The sequence below is a fragment of the Ciona robusta genome, chromosome 8, assembly GCF_009617815.1.
Source record: "Ciona robusta chromosome 8, ASM961781v2".
Classification (NCBI taxonomy): domain Eukaryota; kingdom Metazoa; phylum Chordata; class Ascidiacea; order Phlebobranchia; family Cionidae; genus Ciona; species Ciona robusta.
In genome coordinates this window covers 1,222,027-1,237,974 of record NC_143242.1, presented here as the reverse complement: position 1 = coordinate 1,237,974, position 15,948 = coordinate 1,222,027, and the positions used below count along the sequence as shown (strand labels likewise).

The window sequence follows — 15,948 nt, the reverse complement described above, 5'->3', positions numbered from 1 at the left end:
ACATTGAAAGTGCTTAGCACCAAGAGTCTAAAATTTGACATTTAATTTATTTACAGTAATCACACCCGATCTAACAACTTTTACTTCACCAACTCTGACAACCACGTAAGTGCATGAATATTGTACACTAATAGAGCCCACAGTTTAAATTGTGTATTTAGCAGTGATGAAACAACTAATGCGACCACAACTGGGATATTACCAACTGCTCCAAGTATAACTGAATCAACTGAAAAGTCTGATACAGCAACAACAATTAAAACAACAACTGATGCACCAACAACAACTGATACAGCAACAAAAACTGATATAGCAACAACAACTGATACAGCAACAACAACTGATACAGCAACAACAACTGATACAGCAACAACAACTGATACAGCAACAACAACTAATACATCAACAACAATTGAATTAGCAACAACAACTGATACAGCAACAACAACTGATACATCAACAACAACTGATACAATAACAACAACTGATACACCAACAACAATTGATACAGCAACAACAACTGTTACAGCAACAACAATTGATACATCAACAACAACTGATACAGCAACAACAACTGATACAGCAACAACAATTAATACTGCAACAGCAATTGATACAGCAACAACAACTGATACAGCAACAACAATTGATACATCAACAACAACTGATACAGCAACAACAACTGATACAGCAACAACAATTGATTTAGCAACAACAACTGATACATCAACAACAACGAATACGGCAACAACAACTGATACAGCAACAACAACTGATACAGCAACAACAATTGATACATCAACAACAACGGATACAGCAACAACAACTGATACAGCAACAACAACTGATTCAGCAACAACAATTGATACAGCAACAACAACGGATACATTAACAACAATTGATACAGCAACAACAACTGATACAGCAACAACAACTGATACAGCAACAACAACTGATACAGCAACAACAACTGATAAAGCAACAATTGATCCATCAACAACAACGAATACAGCAACAACAACTGATACATCAACAACAACTGATACATCAACCCTAATTTATACAACAGCAGCTAATGCAACAACAGCAGTTGTTACAACATTTGAAACTAGTACAACAGCAACAAATACAACAAGTGCAAACATAACGGTTGTGCCAGCTACAACAAATACACCAGTTGCAGTTGGCAACTCGTATGTTGGTACAGTAAATATTACTTTATCAGATGCTTTGTTTTTGTCATTACAAAGAGAGAATTTTTCAACTGAATCTGAAGATTTTAGAACATTGCAAGCAGACGTTACGCAATTTGTAAGTTAATAACTGCTGATAAATATAGCTGAGGTTTCAATATTTGTTTTACATCAGGTATTATCAAACTACCGAATGCAAACAGGGAAATCTCTGAGTAACTTTGATATCCAGTATTACAGAGAATTAGCAAACAACACATTGGAAATACATTTTGTGGTGACGTTTATTGGTAAATATAACGAACTTAAAACATAATTACCTTTTTTTTATTATTTATATGTATTTATAGTTATTTATATGTGCCCATAGTATTTTATATTTATTTTTATAAGGAAGTTTAAAACATCTGTAATGCTAATTTTATATTTGTTTAAACCATATTATTTCCTACAACAGAAAATGATCTTGGTTACCCATGTGCGTTAGAAAGTGTTTTGCAAAACGTGATTAATAATACGAGTGGCAATTTAACCTTCTTTATGCACCATGGCACATTCAGGGTATCAGGTATATATTTTTATTCATTAATCTACTTTATGTATAGCTTTTTTAACCTTCATGCTGATTAGGAAAGAGGAAGTTTTCCGGTATTGTAGTGGTGGAGAACTTGAATGAGATGTTTGTTAATTCGACTTTAAGGTTTCGTAAAGATTCCTTCAGTTCAATGATACAACCTGCGGTAAGTTTTATGAGTACCGTTTAGAATTATTCTGTATAGGGTAAGATCCTATGGTGAGGTACAGAAGGGGACATGCAATCTGGACTATTTCCCATACACCATGAGCAAGGATGCACATAACAGAATTTCAAATCTATGAGAGTATGGTGTGGTGTTTTGTTTATTGACATCACTATGCGCCATCATTTAAAGAGTGTAAACACACCCCACGTCACCTTAATTTTTTGTGGTAAATTCAAAAAGCGACCGTTTTATCGATTTCAAAAATACTGTGCTTATTAAAATCAGTCCAGTATAGGCAGAGATATTCCTCCTCAAACAGTGATCTCTAGCGCTATCCTTTTTTTACTACGAGCTTCACGATTGTGACGTAGGAACGTACTAGTCACGTGACTGATTCATTCGTAAAAGCGAAACCTGTGTTTTTTATGTTCTCTCGTTTTTCGCTGAAAACACTGCCTAACGCCTTTCTGTATGAATTGTGAGTTAATTTATCACGTGGGTAGTACCTTTCTCAATTTTTTTCGCCACGCAACTTTCAAATCAGTTTTATGAATTTGACGGTGTTTGAGCTGGAATATCTTTGGTTATGCAGAATCAATTAAAACAAATAAGGCGTCGTTGGAATTAGAAAAACACTCTAGAAAAATACATCTAATAAACCGATGTTCATTTGGGTGTGTTTAGGCTCTTTAATCTACTTAAACAATTTTACCGAACTAATTATTCTAAAAAAAATATTTCTTGTGTTTGTGGGGCTCTCTGAAAAAACGTTTCGCAACATCGTTTTGAAGGTTGCTATACGTTTGGGTTAGCCATTTTTTCGTTCCGTACATAGTTACCAATTAGGCTTTTTCGCACCATCGTTCTGCGGAGACTTGAGTTCTTTGTCCAAGTAGAAAAAAAGGGATCTTCGATGTTAATGCATAACACATGGTTACCAAATAAAGCATTAATGAATTAAAATATAATTATTATATTATTTCTAGCTTACACGTTCGTTCGTTGATGGCGCATTGAATGGTCAACTTGCCCCTGACACTCGAGTTCAGTATAGAGATTTAAGTCACACAATTAGTCCAACCGGCATCATGGTGTCATTTAATATTATTTCTGGTCTTAATGATGTTCAAAGTGTGCCAAAACAAGTTCAAACTGTTTTGAAGGCTGGAATGACTACATATTTCTTTAATGTTAATCCAGAAAATGGTGTCATAGTTAAAGGTTTGTGTTTTAATATATTTTTTATTATATATACTGAATAAATGTCAAGCATGATATAAATTTAAAGCAAATCGTTCAGGTGATTTATTTTTGTACTAGAAGTTAGAGAGTTGTTCAGTAGTTATTTATTATCACAAAAGTTGTTACACTTGGATTCAATATAAATTAAACAAATACAGTTTTGTTGTTTTTTTCCCTGTCGTAGTTATTTTATTCAATTTGATATGGGATATATCAAATTGAATAAAATAATTCAAAAAGATAAAAAATAAAATTGTTATAATGTCTGCTTAAATTACAGCATCAGGGTTTGAATCGTCTCGACCAGAGAGTCAAAGATATTGCTCACTCCTTCCAACAAAGAAGCCTGAAGTGTCAAAGAGCATTCCACTTTCATTTGAAATGACTGTTCTTCCTCATAATGTTTTTAACTTAGTTTATCGAGCTCAATCAAGCGATCGAATTACAGCAGATAGTCAGGTTGATCAACTTTTGTATTCCATGTTGAATAATCCATCACTCCGTGAACTAGTGAGCGACATCACTGTTCAATATTATCAACCATCATCTCCACCTAACTCAAGGTAAGTTGTCATTAGTTTTTGAAAAAAAAATCGGTTTAAAGCTTAAATTTAATTGTTAAGCATTACAATATTTTCGCTGTTGTAAAATTAATTTTATACTACATACACAACTAATGGCTTATAACTTTAGTCCCTTATTATCAAACTTGAAATTTTATAAATCTTTATTTGAACAGAGTTAGAGTCCACACCGCAGTAACTCCAATCTCAAACGACACAACTTTAATGACTGAGCTTATTAATCAACTGATCAATGCAAGTTCAATAGCTAAAAAAGTTGAAAATGGTTCATTAGTGTTTCCAGGTAAAAAATATCTTAAAGATTATTGCTTTAAGAACAGATATTTAATTATTCTCCAATGCAGTGGTTACTAATCGGTAATCTAAAATAACAATCATACCCTTAAAAATAATCATTCTCAAAATTGCGAACTTGGTATCTCAATAACGGACATCGTGTTTAAAATATAAAAAGTGTTCTTGTCATATTTCAACTAAATCCTTGTGTTCAGCTAATCGCACGATGGTTGGTACAATGACATTGGAAAATGTGAATGCTTCACTTCAATTTGGAGTCATAAATGGCAATGCACAAGCAGTAAATCTACTTGTTCAAGCATCCTTGTTTTATTTAAACCAACTGAAGTCCAATTTCACTCAAGTTCAACAACCATATGTATGTTATTTGAACTGTTGTAATATGCAAAATACATATGTAAAGTATTTTTACAAAAAAAAAAAATAAAAAAAACTTCAAAAAAATGTATTTTTACAAATAAAGCATATGATCGGGTTAGTACTGTATTTCAAACAAATGTCACTCTTGCAGATTCTTCCTAATGGACAAACAGTTAGATTCTTTCTAAGCACAACAGATGCTTTGACACCTGGTGACATAGCTAATCGATTTTCTGTGATTGTGCAGTCTCTAAATGCCAATGAATCAAATCCAAATATCACTGTTGATATCAACTCTATTTCTATTAAACCCACTGGAGTTGTTTATGGCATGGCGATACCAGGTAAGATTATTGAAAAAGTTTCATAGAATGATTACTAGGGATGTGCCGAGCCGAACTCGAACTTAAAAGCTCGTGCCCGAGCGTCTCCTTTCTTGACGCTCGGCTGAAATTTGGGCCGAGCGCCGAGCCTCATATGCTATTGCTATAATGTTGCACGCGAGAGCGAAAAATACTGAAAATGAAAAAAAGTGAAGCTACTAAGAGAAGATAACGAGAACAGTCAGCGTAGCTTCCTTTTTAATTATTTTTCGTTCGTTGTGAATTTGCTCTTTCGCAAGTAACGAATCGCAACGTTAGTGAAATTGCCCGTATGGAATTACAGCCGGTGTCAAATTACACGAGCGCGCAATGTTCCTGTATCTGATTTTAAATAAAAAGCTAATAACTCTTAAACTTTTTTATAATGAAATAAATAAACTGCTGCAACCATGGGGGCTGTTTTGTTGTAATGACAGATCCATTTCCGCAAACACGCACCCAGACAGAAAGTGCTAAAACAGGCGTTGCATTCAATATTACTTTCTTTCGCTGGGAATTGGAACATGTTTCATTTAATTGTTACGTCACTTGTCCTATAACAACATAACTATAAATTATGACGTTTCATAATATAACAATCGGGAAGAATGTTCCCACTTCCAACCAACCACAAGTTCGAAACCTCGTGTATGAGCGTCACATTTTTACGCTCTGCGCTGGCGTAGGATATAAAGGGAGACGCGTGCGGTAGCATACATTCTACACCTAACAAACGAAGCAATCGTTGTGAACTTATTCTCGTGAATAATGACGTAATGAAACTCCGGTTCTCGTGCGGTGCCATCAAACGATGTTTTTTGGCCTCTGTCCAAGCTCGACCGGGACGATACTATGTAATATCATATTGCAATCTCTGTTGGTTCCAATTTACTGATATCGTCGCTCTTCGCTCTTATATTTGTATCAATTAAAATTTACCTAATCGCGATTTACCTGCATTTAAACTAATCATCAGAAACAAAAATTATACACAAACTACAGATCGTATGGAAGCGAATAAAACACGATTGTTTTATAACAATCTCGTTTGTAATGTAACAATCGTAATGGTTTATTAAAGTTATTCTGACATAAATAATCGTTAGATTATCCACGATGGACATGCGTAAAACTTACACCAATGTTTCATTTATTAAAGAGACGTTTCTAATTAAGTATAAATAATGTAATATTGGTCCTAATTTACCGCATAAAGTAGAATAAAAAGATTAGTGTGCAAAACCAATATCTAAAGCGTTTATTTCGCTTTAGAGATAACGTTGTTTTTTATCTGTATGAAAGACCCCTTTTGAACGCGCTAGTTGCACCACTGGCTGCAAAAGTTATAAATACTTTTTAATTAAATAATTTTTATTGGAAATTACGAAACGAGACGTCTTTTTAACCGCAAACCACGTGCTCTGTAATATTTAAATTAGCGATGCTTTTCGACTGAATATGAACGCGTTCTCGTACGCCTTTGTCCTTGATGACGTCATAGGTGCTCGTGCTCGGGCTCGTGCCGAGCTTTTCGTTGAAGCTCGGCGCTCGGCGAACCCGAGCTTTTACAACTTCAGCACATCCCTAATGATTACTTCACACTAATCGAATGTAATCATGAGTTGAGTAAAGTAGAATGACTGTAATACAACTGAGATGTCATGCTTTACAAGAAACAAAAAGACCAGAGAGCACAGCTATAATGGCTGGGGAGGTACTATAACTATCACAATTTAAGTTGATACATCCCTTTTTACAAATGACAAACAAAAGCTACTAACAATGTCATTTCTGTTTTCTACTTGTGATGGCAATCAAGAACAACATGTGTTAGTATATTAGATACTGTAAACTAGCCTTTCTTAAACTGGGGTAACTCGTATTTAGAGGGTAAACAGGCTACCAATCGAAATCCATATCCGTTATTAGGACAGAAAAAAATTGTGCCAATTGTACTAGACATTAAACTACTCATTGCCGAAAAGCAAGCGCATCTGTCACATTAAATATAACTGATGTAATTAGTTGTTTTCGCTTTTTAATAAATGAGTGCCACATTATATATTGGGGGTAAGTCTGATAAGCACCAAACACTGTAATGAGTACAGAACCATTGTTTGAAATATGGCTTTGTCTTGTAAACAAAATTTAAAAAACTTTGGTGCTGTCCTAAATATATTGGTTCAATGTGATGAGGTAGTGTACTAATGTTTGATTATACAAGCTTTAAAATGTGGTCATTTGCATCATAAATTAGGTATATGTTAAACAATTGGATTTTAGTTAAAAGATGATGAAAATTCAGACGTGCGGAAAAAGTCTTCCAAATAATAACAATAAGAACAACTGTTTGCCAACAAAGGATCTAAATGCCCACCCCATTAACATTTTTTCATTTTGTTTTCAGGAAAAGTCAATTGGACTGGATTACATGCTCAAGCAATACATAATATTATTTTAAATTTAAATTTAAACAAAGAGGATTATTTAAGAAACCAAACCAGGAGGTTCCAAAGTGTTTTACGAAGATCACAGTATGCTCACCTGATCAACATAGGTTGGTGATTTATGGCTTATCTGGTCTATTTAACAACTAAAATAATATTTGTTGATAATAATGCTAAAAGAATGGGCGAAATATTAATAACACACTTATGCCAAAGATGTTCTAGAATCTCGGGCCTCATAAATTACCGAAGACAGTTATTATAAACTGTTAGTTTTTAAATAAACCTAATACCCGAACACACTAAAGATGCTTTTTCCCATTTCAGAAATGTCACAGATTCAATATTTTGAATCATATGCTGATGTATCAGACACTATTACTGCTCATTTTGTGATTCAACTTAAGAATGATACTTCTCCTGATGATCTAAATTTGGTTAACTTAAATATTTACTTGGCTCAACAAGATATAAGTAAGTTCTTATTAGAAAAATGTTAAAACATTTTTTTTGTAAATTTGTAAACTTATTCCTGACCTGATGTAACAGTTTAGTGCTGTGATTTTTTATTTTATGATTTTTTTCATATCTATATTTGGTATTCAGACAATTTAAATGTTAATATAAGAAATTAGTTTAAGACTAGTAGTACATGCGGTTAGGGATGAAGATAGGGGTTAAGTACTAGAAAAGCTTTAAATTAAGGAACTACCCAATCTATAATGGTAACTAAGCATTTAAATAAGAAATCAAAGTCAGTACATAAAAAAAACATTATAATGTAGATTTTTTAGAAAATAAATATAAATACAAAGGTATGAAAAAGTTAAAATGTTGTTCAATGAGTTAATTAAGTATGTGATCAAGGACCATATTCCACGACTACTTTCCGTGTGGGAGAAGTGAGAAGATTTTATGGATCAGCTTTGCTGGCTGCTAGTGCTGATGCTGTTATTTCTGAATTTTCCGTTTTATTTGATGTAAGTACAATTTAATTCATTTGAAAATACAATATTCTTATTTTAAAATGTGTTTTCTTAACTTTTTCTTTTATTATTGATTAAAAGTTAGATTCCAGTCATCTTCATCAGGGCAGGCTTCCTGTACATTGCAGATGTATTATGCGGCAGGTCAAAGTTTACATATTCCTATTTCAGATGACAAAGATTTTGCAAATCTACAACAAATTATACCAAACTTCCGTGGTCAACTTAAAAATTCAGCCCGCACTTCAAAATGGATCAAGACCAGTTACGTTTGAAGTTATCATGTCAAATTATGATGTTATATTTCCTAAAGACCTGCAAAATCAATTAAATGCAATTAATGCTGCATTAGCAGATAGTGTTATTGGTAATAACACAGTTAATATTTACTGTAAGTATAAAAAGTATTAGAATTTGTACTTTCTTTTAATTATAAAATTTAAATTCTAACCAAATAAAACTAAATTTTCAGTTGATCTTCCACCACTTCCAATATTTATTGAATTGAACGGTGAAATCTCTTACACTGGTGTTTCAAATATATTTCTTGACTTCATTATAAAGGATAACAATCAAACATATTTCATTAGAGAAAAAGACCAAATTCAAACGCAGGTACCATTTCAAACTTCCCATTTTTTGTAACTGCAAAACTGTAATCTGCTCTTTATTTCAGCTTAACACAGTGTTTAGAGATTCCAATGTGCCTGCACTAGTTAATGTTCAATATTTTGCACCATATCTGTCTAATGGATTAACTGCACACTTTATTATTTCAACTCAACTTCAATATGGTGAATCTGTACGAAGTGTTCTTCAGCAATTTAATAACTGGCAGTTAAATTCTAAACAGTAAGTAACAGCAGAAATTGTAATAATATTAAATGTAAAACATCTAGGATTTTAAGTCTGTTGTGTATAATCATCTTTTCACACATTATCTTTTTTATCCTCACTGTCACTGCCATTTACTTTTTGTGGTCTGTCTTAATCTGCTTATCTGAGTAAATGATATATTTTATTACACTCTAGTTATTATCAATTTGTTATTAATATTACAGAATTATCCCTGAGAGCGTTTACATCCCAACCTCTCGTCAACTTCTTGGGGAATTTTTCGTCAAAAACATTTCTGAAGTACAAGGACAAGAGCTGGTGAAGCTTCCGATGAACAACACTACATTTACACGATTTGCTTCTTCATTGCTACATTTGTTTAATGAAAATTTTAAAAATCAAAGTCGAATTGTTTCACTAAATGTGACAAAGTATGTTTTATTTATATTTAAGGATTTTTTGTTATGTTTTTTTTTCACATCAACTTTTGTTTCAGTGCATTTCAAACATTAAATGAAAAAGTTAAAGTTTACATTCATTTGACGCTTGGTGTAAATGATAAAAATGATCCGATCAACATGACAAATGACTTCAGAAGAGTTCTTCAAGCTCATCCAAATTTAACAGGTTACTACCAACATGTGGTATTAAACTTGAAGCTTGGCACTGTTATCATTGTTAACTTTTGTGACCTTGCACACTTGATAATTACCCTAACTACGTCTACGTCGTTAGCCAAATTGCCAGTAACACATAATATAGGTTACCCACTAAGTTGCAACTTGCTAGCATATATAGCGGAACAACAAGTGTATGAAGCCACTGGTGCACATTAGAAAATTCATGCTATACCTTTGGGTTGCTCCACTTCATTAAAAACTTTAACCGATCGTTATCATTTATAGTGAAATAAAATCTTTGTTGTATGTAGTTTATCTAAAAAACAATAAAAAATATTGTATTATCACCAGGTCCAATTATAGTTGATCCAACAAATGCAAACATAACTGTATATCTTGCCCCACCTCCCAAACCTGTTGGTAAGTTTACTTGTTTTAAAAAATGATTTTGTAAACAATTAATATATAACTTTGTACACCAGTCACATTTACGGGTTCCATCACATTCCCACTCGTTCCACCAACAACCCATGTCATATCTGCTTCAATTGACAACTCAAGCTCAAGTTTTCTGGAACAAGTTAATAGTTGCACAACTATGGTAAGAAATATATTTCAAAACTGGTTCTCTACATTGCCCGAGTTTGGCTCATGCTCTTTGTTTTACAATAGTAACGTCATATTTTAATATAACAGCTAACAAGATCATTAAGTGCATTTGAAAGTATTTATAAAATACAAGTGGAAACTCAATATTTTGCACCATATGGTTTGCAAGGACTTACTGCTCACTTTAAAATAGAAACAACAAACAATGACACTGAATTCTTAAAACAAATATTAGTTGATTCTGCAGTAGGAAATGGGTGAGTAGTTGTTGCATGAATCATCATGTAGTTTTTTTCTCAGGTAAACAAACATGTATGCCAAAATGGGTCAGCGGTACCTTAGTTGGTGAATGCTATTTAATTTTTTATCAAAGAAAAAAAATTGTTTTTTATATTTTATTGATGTTCTAAAAACATAATAAGGTTGCATGTTTTTTTTTAATTCATGCATCAAGCTTACCTGTTATTAGTATATGCAGTTTCAATATAGAGAAAATACTTTATGTTGTTTTAACGTACATACATGACAGGTATCTGCCAAATTCTGTGATTGTTCCATCTGAAAGAAATTTTTACTTCGAATCAAATATTGAAGGATTGAATGAAACGGAAACTGGGCAGTTATTAGACAATGGTAGTAGGTTTTATGACAAAGTAGGAAGAGCAGTTAGTGAAAAACTTTTGTTTGAACTCCAGTTCCTCAGCTCATTGGTGATAGACAGGTATTGGTGAGTGACATTCACTTTGTGTTCAAGTAACAATATATTTTTCTTGTTTAGATTTGAGATCAGTAATGGTGGCATTTTAAGGATGGTTGCAAATGTAACAATGAACTCAAATCTTCATTATGATCCATTTCAATTGACACAGTTTGTTCGAAACATGATGAACAATCTGTACCCAATATCAGGTTGTTCAGCCTAATTTTTGTAACATTGCTCTTATTTTATTTATTTTTTTGGTGTCTGTATTCTTAATGCTTAGTAGAAATTGGTTCAACACAACGGTTACCAAGGAGTTTTTTAAATTTTCAGTTATAAATCGATAAATTTTAAAAGATAATAAGCAGTATTAGTCCATCACACATGGTGCACTAAAGAACACTTTTTGATATGGGTATGAACTGGTTCACAAAGTTCTCCACCTTGTGGGAAAAAATAAGCGACATTCCTATATATACTAATACTTAATATATCTCAGTTGACTTAAGTGAAAATGAAGAACAATCTTTGGAGTCGAATACATCACATGTTGTTCGACGTAGACAGATTGAAACTGGGGATATGGCATCCTTTATAATCAGCCTAAACAGTACAGATTTAAACATCACAACTTATGTGTTTCCAATAATTCCTCCAGGTATGGACTATTATATCTATAGAATTAACTTTTTAACACCTTGTTCATCATACCAGAATACACCGTGTTTATTGGACGTTTACCTTTTAATGGACCAACCACAGCAGAAAGGAACAACTTGCCAAAACTGAGCGACAGTAATATTAAAACACAGCTTAGCGAGTTTTTCAATCTAGCAATTCCTGAACAATTGGTATCAGTCCCACCAACAAAGGCAGAAGCTCAATATTTTCAACTTGGTGTCTCTCCAAAAGTCATTCTGCATTTTAGGGTATTCATGTTTGAGAAATTAAGTTGTGTCTAACTAGTAGTACTTATTTTATAAGGCTTGGCACTGCCGCCATTTTTGGATGTATGAGTGTTATAACAAGGCACTTAACTGCACTTTCTTCAACTCAATACTTCTTTCTGGATATTAAGTTGTCAGCCAAACAGAGAAAAATCCTTAAAGTATTTATGTTACAAAGTTAAAGTTAAATAGGCCGAAACTTGTAAGTGGGCATTAGTTATATGAAACAAAATACATGTGTTATAAAGTCTGCCATTGTTCTACCACTGGTATAAAAACTATTAATAAACCATTTTTATACATTACTAGCTCACCTACCCAGTTGATCAAGACATTGAACCAATTCTCATTAAATTGAGAAAATGGCCTTTGCTGTCATGGCAACCAACCACAGTCAGCATTGTCAACAAATCTTTGATCGACCTTGGCCCGCATCTTACACGAGATTTCATTGGCGAAGTTGATGTGATTAATCCAGCAGATAATTCCCTCACAACTGCCCAAGATAGTGAATACTTTGTTGATTTGGTGAGAATTATTCTAAATTTTTAGGATTGAACTTCAATTTAAGGCTGACTATGCCCAATTCAATACCTGTTTTAACTGATGGAATATTTCATAACATAAGTAAATATATTGATGGTTGTGAGTACTGATTAATATGTGGGAAGTATTAAAACGTATATATTTAGTACCTTATTATTTTAGAAGTAGATAACATTTTAAAACCACATTTTACATATCAGTTTACAAGCGCCATTAATGTGAATGAAACAAAAGTTACTGCATCATTTTCCAAATTTGAAACACTTTACAACAGCACTGTTCGTGCAAAGGTAGGTTAATGAATTGTGTTAGAGTTGATCAACATCAGTCATTGGGCACCTATGGCAGATTTGTTAGCGCATCTGCCTCTAACTCGCAATTTACAGGTTTAAGGCTCATACTGCTACCATAGTTGTCATGTGTGTCGTTGGGCAAGACACACGGCAATTGCTCCAACCCAGGAGTTTCTTATGATATAAATTTAAACTGTCATGTATAAATTACAAAATGATAAAAATCTCCAGAAATAAAAACCCAACAAGATACATTTGTGGTAACTTGTAAGTAGGTATAAGATGTATAAAACATAACACTCCTTTTAAAATAACTGTCATAGCCCCACCACGTGAGAATATGTAAGTTACATTCTTTCATTTATATTTAAGTTGCAATTGAAACATCTTGTTTACTAAAGATGTTACAGTTAATCTGGGCTATTCTAATTAGCATAAAACTTAAATTCTGGACAATGAAAGGATGTACAATACAAAGCATTTTTTTCAACATGGAAATAAATGTGTATTGATAAATGTTTATTCTTCCCTTATTATCTAGGTGTGGATTTCAAGTCTTCCTGGGTTTGATCTCACACCAAGAAGTCTAACTAATGATGTGAGAATCTTTAGAGAAACACATCCAAGATATTTATTAAATAAAACTTCTCTGATAGTGAAACGTAAGTAAAATTTTTCAATTTAAAAAAGTTAACTGATATACTGAATTTATGAGGTTGATAATTATTCCCATGTTTATTTTAAATGTAAGAGTGTTGTAACAACTGTTGCCTTGCTGTCCATCTTCTTTTTATTTAAAATGATTTTTGTGAATAAAGAGTAAATAAGTTTACAATATTCCAGCACGCCCCCCTCCAGAAGTGATGACTCCACCCCAAGATAAAATCCTGGTTGGTTACGTGGTTTTAAAAGAAGCAGTAATTTCTGATGTCATCGATCTTTACCCAACCATTGATGAATTAGTTTTCAATACATACAGCCAAAAGGTAAAACTTACCTTCCATAGCTGATGTTAAATGACGCTACATATGTACAGTGTGTTTTAATGACTGTTGCTTTGCTGTTAGTTTTTATCAACAGAATCTTAGTGTTTGAGGAGATCATGTTATGTTTATCAGGTTATGAATTGGATTGCAACATCATTGGAAAATAAGACATATCAACATGTGGTTGAATACTTCCAACATTTACCTAACCAGTCATTACTTGCTCATGTAAAACTTACACAACCACATGATGATAATACAACTGCTGCACAGATAGAGAAAATGTTGAATCTAAATACAACGAATAATATAGAAAGTTTTAAGCTTGGAGGTAATACATTTTTTTTATTTTATACTTTAAGTTACATTTGATTTAAATGCTTGTTTTATAGAACCTCGTACATTTGTTGGATCATTGGATTTTTTTATGAACACTTCTGTTACAACAAATAAAACACAGAACGATTTAGTGGATTTGGTTTGTATAAATTTTTAATATTTTTACAAACTCTTTTATCCTTTAGCCATAAAAACTGCTATGTTACAATTACATCGAATTTTTTAAAAATGCATATTACCAACAATGTTGTTACGAATTTTTCAGCTAAATATGTGTTTGTTTTAGCTTGATAGCATTCTGCCTGGTACCTTGCATTTTGTGAAAATGGAAAGAACTATCAACAACTCAATGCGAATTAACTTTACATTGACTTCCAATCCCAATGTACCAAGTCTTGCTCACAACTTACAAAGAGATGGAAGAAAAGAATTAAAAAAAATAACTTCAAACATAAAAAAAGAATTAAAAATATTACCAGATTCATTAATAGTAAGAGGTAAAGTATCAATGTGTTGAGTTGATTGTGGAAAATTGAATTGTTTAATAATCTCATTCAATTTTTTGCAGTGCCCGGACCATTTATTAGTTCAAATACAGCGAGTAAGTTCTAATGTTGTATATAAGTACTTCAATGTTTTCTTGAAATGTAATGTTTTAAAAATTCATTATTTTCTGTGTAGAAGTATAGTATAAGCTACAACATTGTGGATTGGGGGTTGGTGGTATTGACTTAGAAACTATGGATGTTAGAATATAGTGGTATGGGTAACGGTTTAAGAATTCTTGTGCTTGAATGTGTGGCTTTCAATTAACATGATTTATTTGCAAAATAATGTTGTTTATTGATTTACAGAGACAATGATTGGTTCATTTGTTATCAGTAATCTTACGTTATCTGAAGTTATTGATATGTGGATGAACAAAAGCTCGCAAACTGCAAACCAACACCTGTCCATTTACCTACCAATGGTATATTTGCTGATATATTTTCTAGGTGATATTTATTAATGTTTTTTTTTTAGTTTTTCCAACTTAGTTTTCCTCTTTCTGTGGATTATTTTGAACCAACAAACAGCTCATCTCTTAAAGTTCAATTCTCAATAACAGGTAATGAACTATTTTAACCACCAACAGAATACATTTAAGGTTTAAAGAGCTTTTATGTAAGCTTTTCTTCCCAATTATCTGGTAATCTGATTTAAATAATTCATAAGTTGCAACATACTGTCAGTCAACTGTTGACTTTACCAGCCGTATTTTTACCCAAAACTCCTTCCTTCATGTTTATTCAAGAATAGGGACTGTTGTTTTCTTGTTAATTTATGTTTCTTAACTATGATGAGTTGTTGTGTTGTTGTTGTTTTATCTTTGTTATTGTAATCAAAGCATGCATAGATTTATTATTTAAAAAAATTGTTTTACTTATTTAAACAGTATTATTCTATCTCTGGCCTTGCCTTCATCTTATTAGTTCTGTCCGGCGCCGTGGCATAGTGGTTAGCGCGCCTGCCTTCAACCCAGAGGTAATGTGTTTAAGGCTTGACGCTGCTACCATTATGGGCGTATGTGTCCTTGGGCAAGACACTTAACTGCAATTGCTCCAACCCAGTGGTCACTAATGGGTTGTCCAAATTATCAGCCATAAAAAAAAATAAAAAATTCCTCCCAAAAGACAATTATCCACTAAGTGACATACATGGTAACTCGTAAGCTGACACGAGGTGTTAAACCCGTGTGATAACAACTGTCATTTTCCGGCCACACGAGGATAAATTAAGTTACATTCATTCAATTATATTTATATTTTGCACAATATATCAAATTTGATTTTATATACAGTATATATATATTTTTTT

The 15,948-nt window shown here is 32.7% G+C and overlaps 1 protein-coding gene across 6 annotated transcripts in view; it reads left to right on the top strand.

Moving 5' to 3' along the window:
* The window catches only part of LOC149732051 (uncharacterized), a 125,472-nt gene that overhangs the window by 105,060 nt on the left and 4,464 nt on the right, over positions 1-15,948 (top strand). For 4 of the 6 annotated variants that reach the window (XM_089882145.1, XM_089882143.1, XM_089882144.1 and 1 more), the window contains 35 exons: positions 57-105; positions 162-1,311; positions 1,369-1,483; positions 1,651-1,761; positions 1,824-1,933; positions 2,923-3,157; positions 3,459-3,741; positions 3,918-4,045; positions 4,254-4,417; positions 4,571-4,763; positions 7,189-7,338; positions 7,556-7,702; positions 8,096-8,208; positions 8,386-8,605; positions 8,687-8,829; positions 8,891-9,066; positions 9,276-9,482; positions 9,548-9,678; positions 10,023-10,091; positions 10,154-10,272; positions 10,368-10,537; positions 10,810-11,001; positions 11,059-11,189; positions 11,480-11,638; positions 11,695-11,909; positions 12,237-12,455; positions 12,674-12,763; positions 13,308-13,428; positions 13,610-13,752; positions 13,885-14,083; positions 14,145-14,230; positions 14,378-14,588; positions 14,660-14,692; positions 14,946-15,061; positions 15,115-15,199. In XM_089882145.1, the coding sequence (XP_089738271.1) occupies positions 57-105; positions 162-1,311; positions 1,369-1,483; positions 1,651-1,761; positions 1,824-1,933; positions 2,923-3,157; positions 3,459-3,741; positions 3,918-4,045; positions 4,254-4,417; positions 4,571-4,763; positions 7,189-7,338; positions 7,556-7,702; positions 8,096-8,208; positions 8,386-8,605; positions 8,687-8,829; positions 8,891-9,066; positions 9,276-9,482; positions 9,548-9,678; positions 10,023-10,091; positions 10,154-10,272; positions 10,368-10,537; positions 10,810-11,001; positions 11,059-11,189; positions 11,480-11,638; positions 11,695-11,909; positions 12,237-12,455; positions 12,674-12,763; positions 13,308-13,428; positions 13,610-13,752; positions 13,885-14,083; positions 14,145-14,230; positions 14,378-14,588; positions 14,660-14,692; positions 14,946-15,061; positions 15,115-15,199 (6,183 nt within the window). Of the gene's footprint in view, positions 1-56; positions 106-161; positions 1,312-1,368; positions 1,484-1,650; positions 1,762-1,823; positions 1,934-2,922; positions 3,158-3,458; positions 3,742-3,917; positions 4,046-4,253; positions 4,418-4,570; positions 4,764-7,188; positions 7,339-7,555; positions 7,703-8,095; positions 8,209-8,385; positions 8,606-8,686; positions 8,830-8,890; positions 9,067-9,275; positions 9,483-9,547; positions 9,679-10,022; positions 10,092-10,153; positions 10,273-10,367; positions 10,538-10,809; positions 11,002-11,058; positions 11,190-11,479; positions 11,639-11,694; positions 11,910-12,236; positions 12,456-12,673; positions 12,764-13,307; positions 13,429-13,609; positions 13,753-13,884; positions 14,084-14,144; positions 14,231-14,377; positions 14,589-14,659; positions 14,693-14,945; positions 15,062-15,114; positions 15,200-15,526; positions 15,888-15,948 lie in introns of those variants that run through there. The other 2 variants (XM_089882146.1, XM_089882142.1) reach the window with 2 other exon arrangements.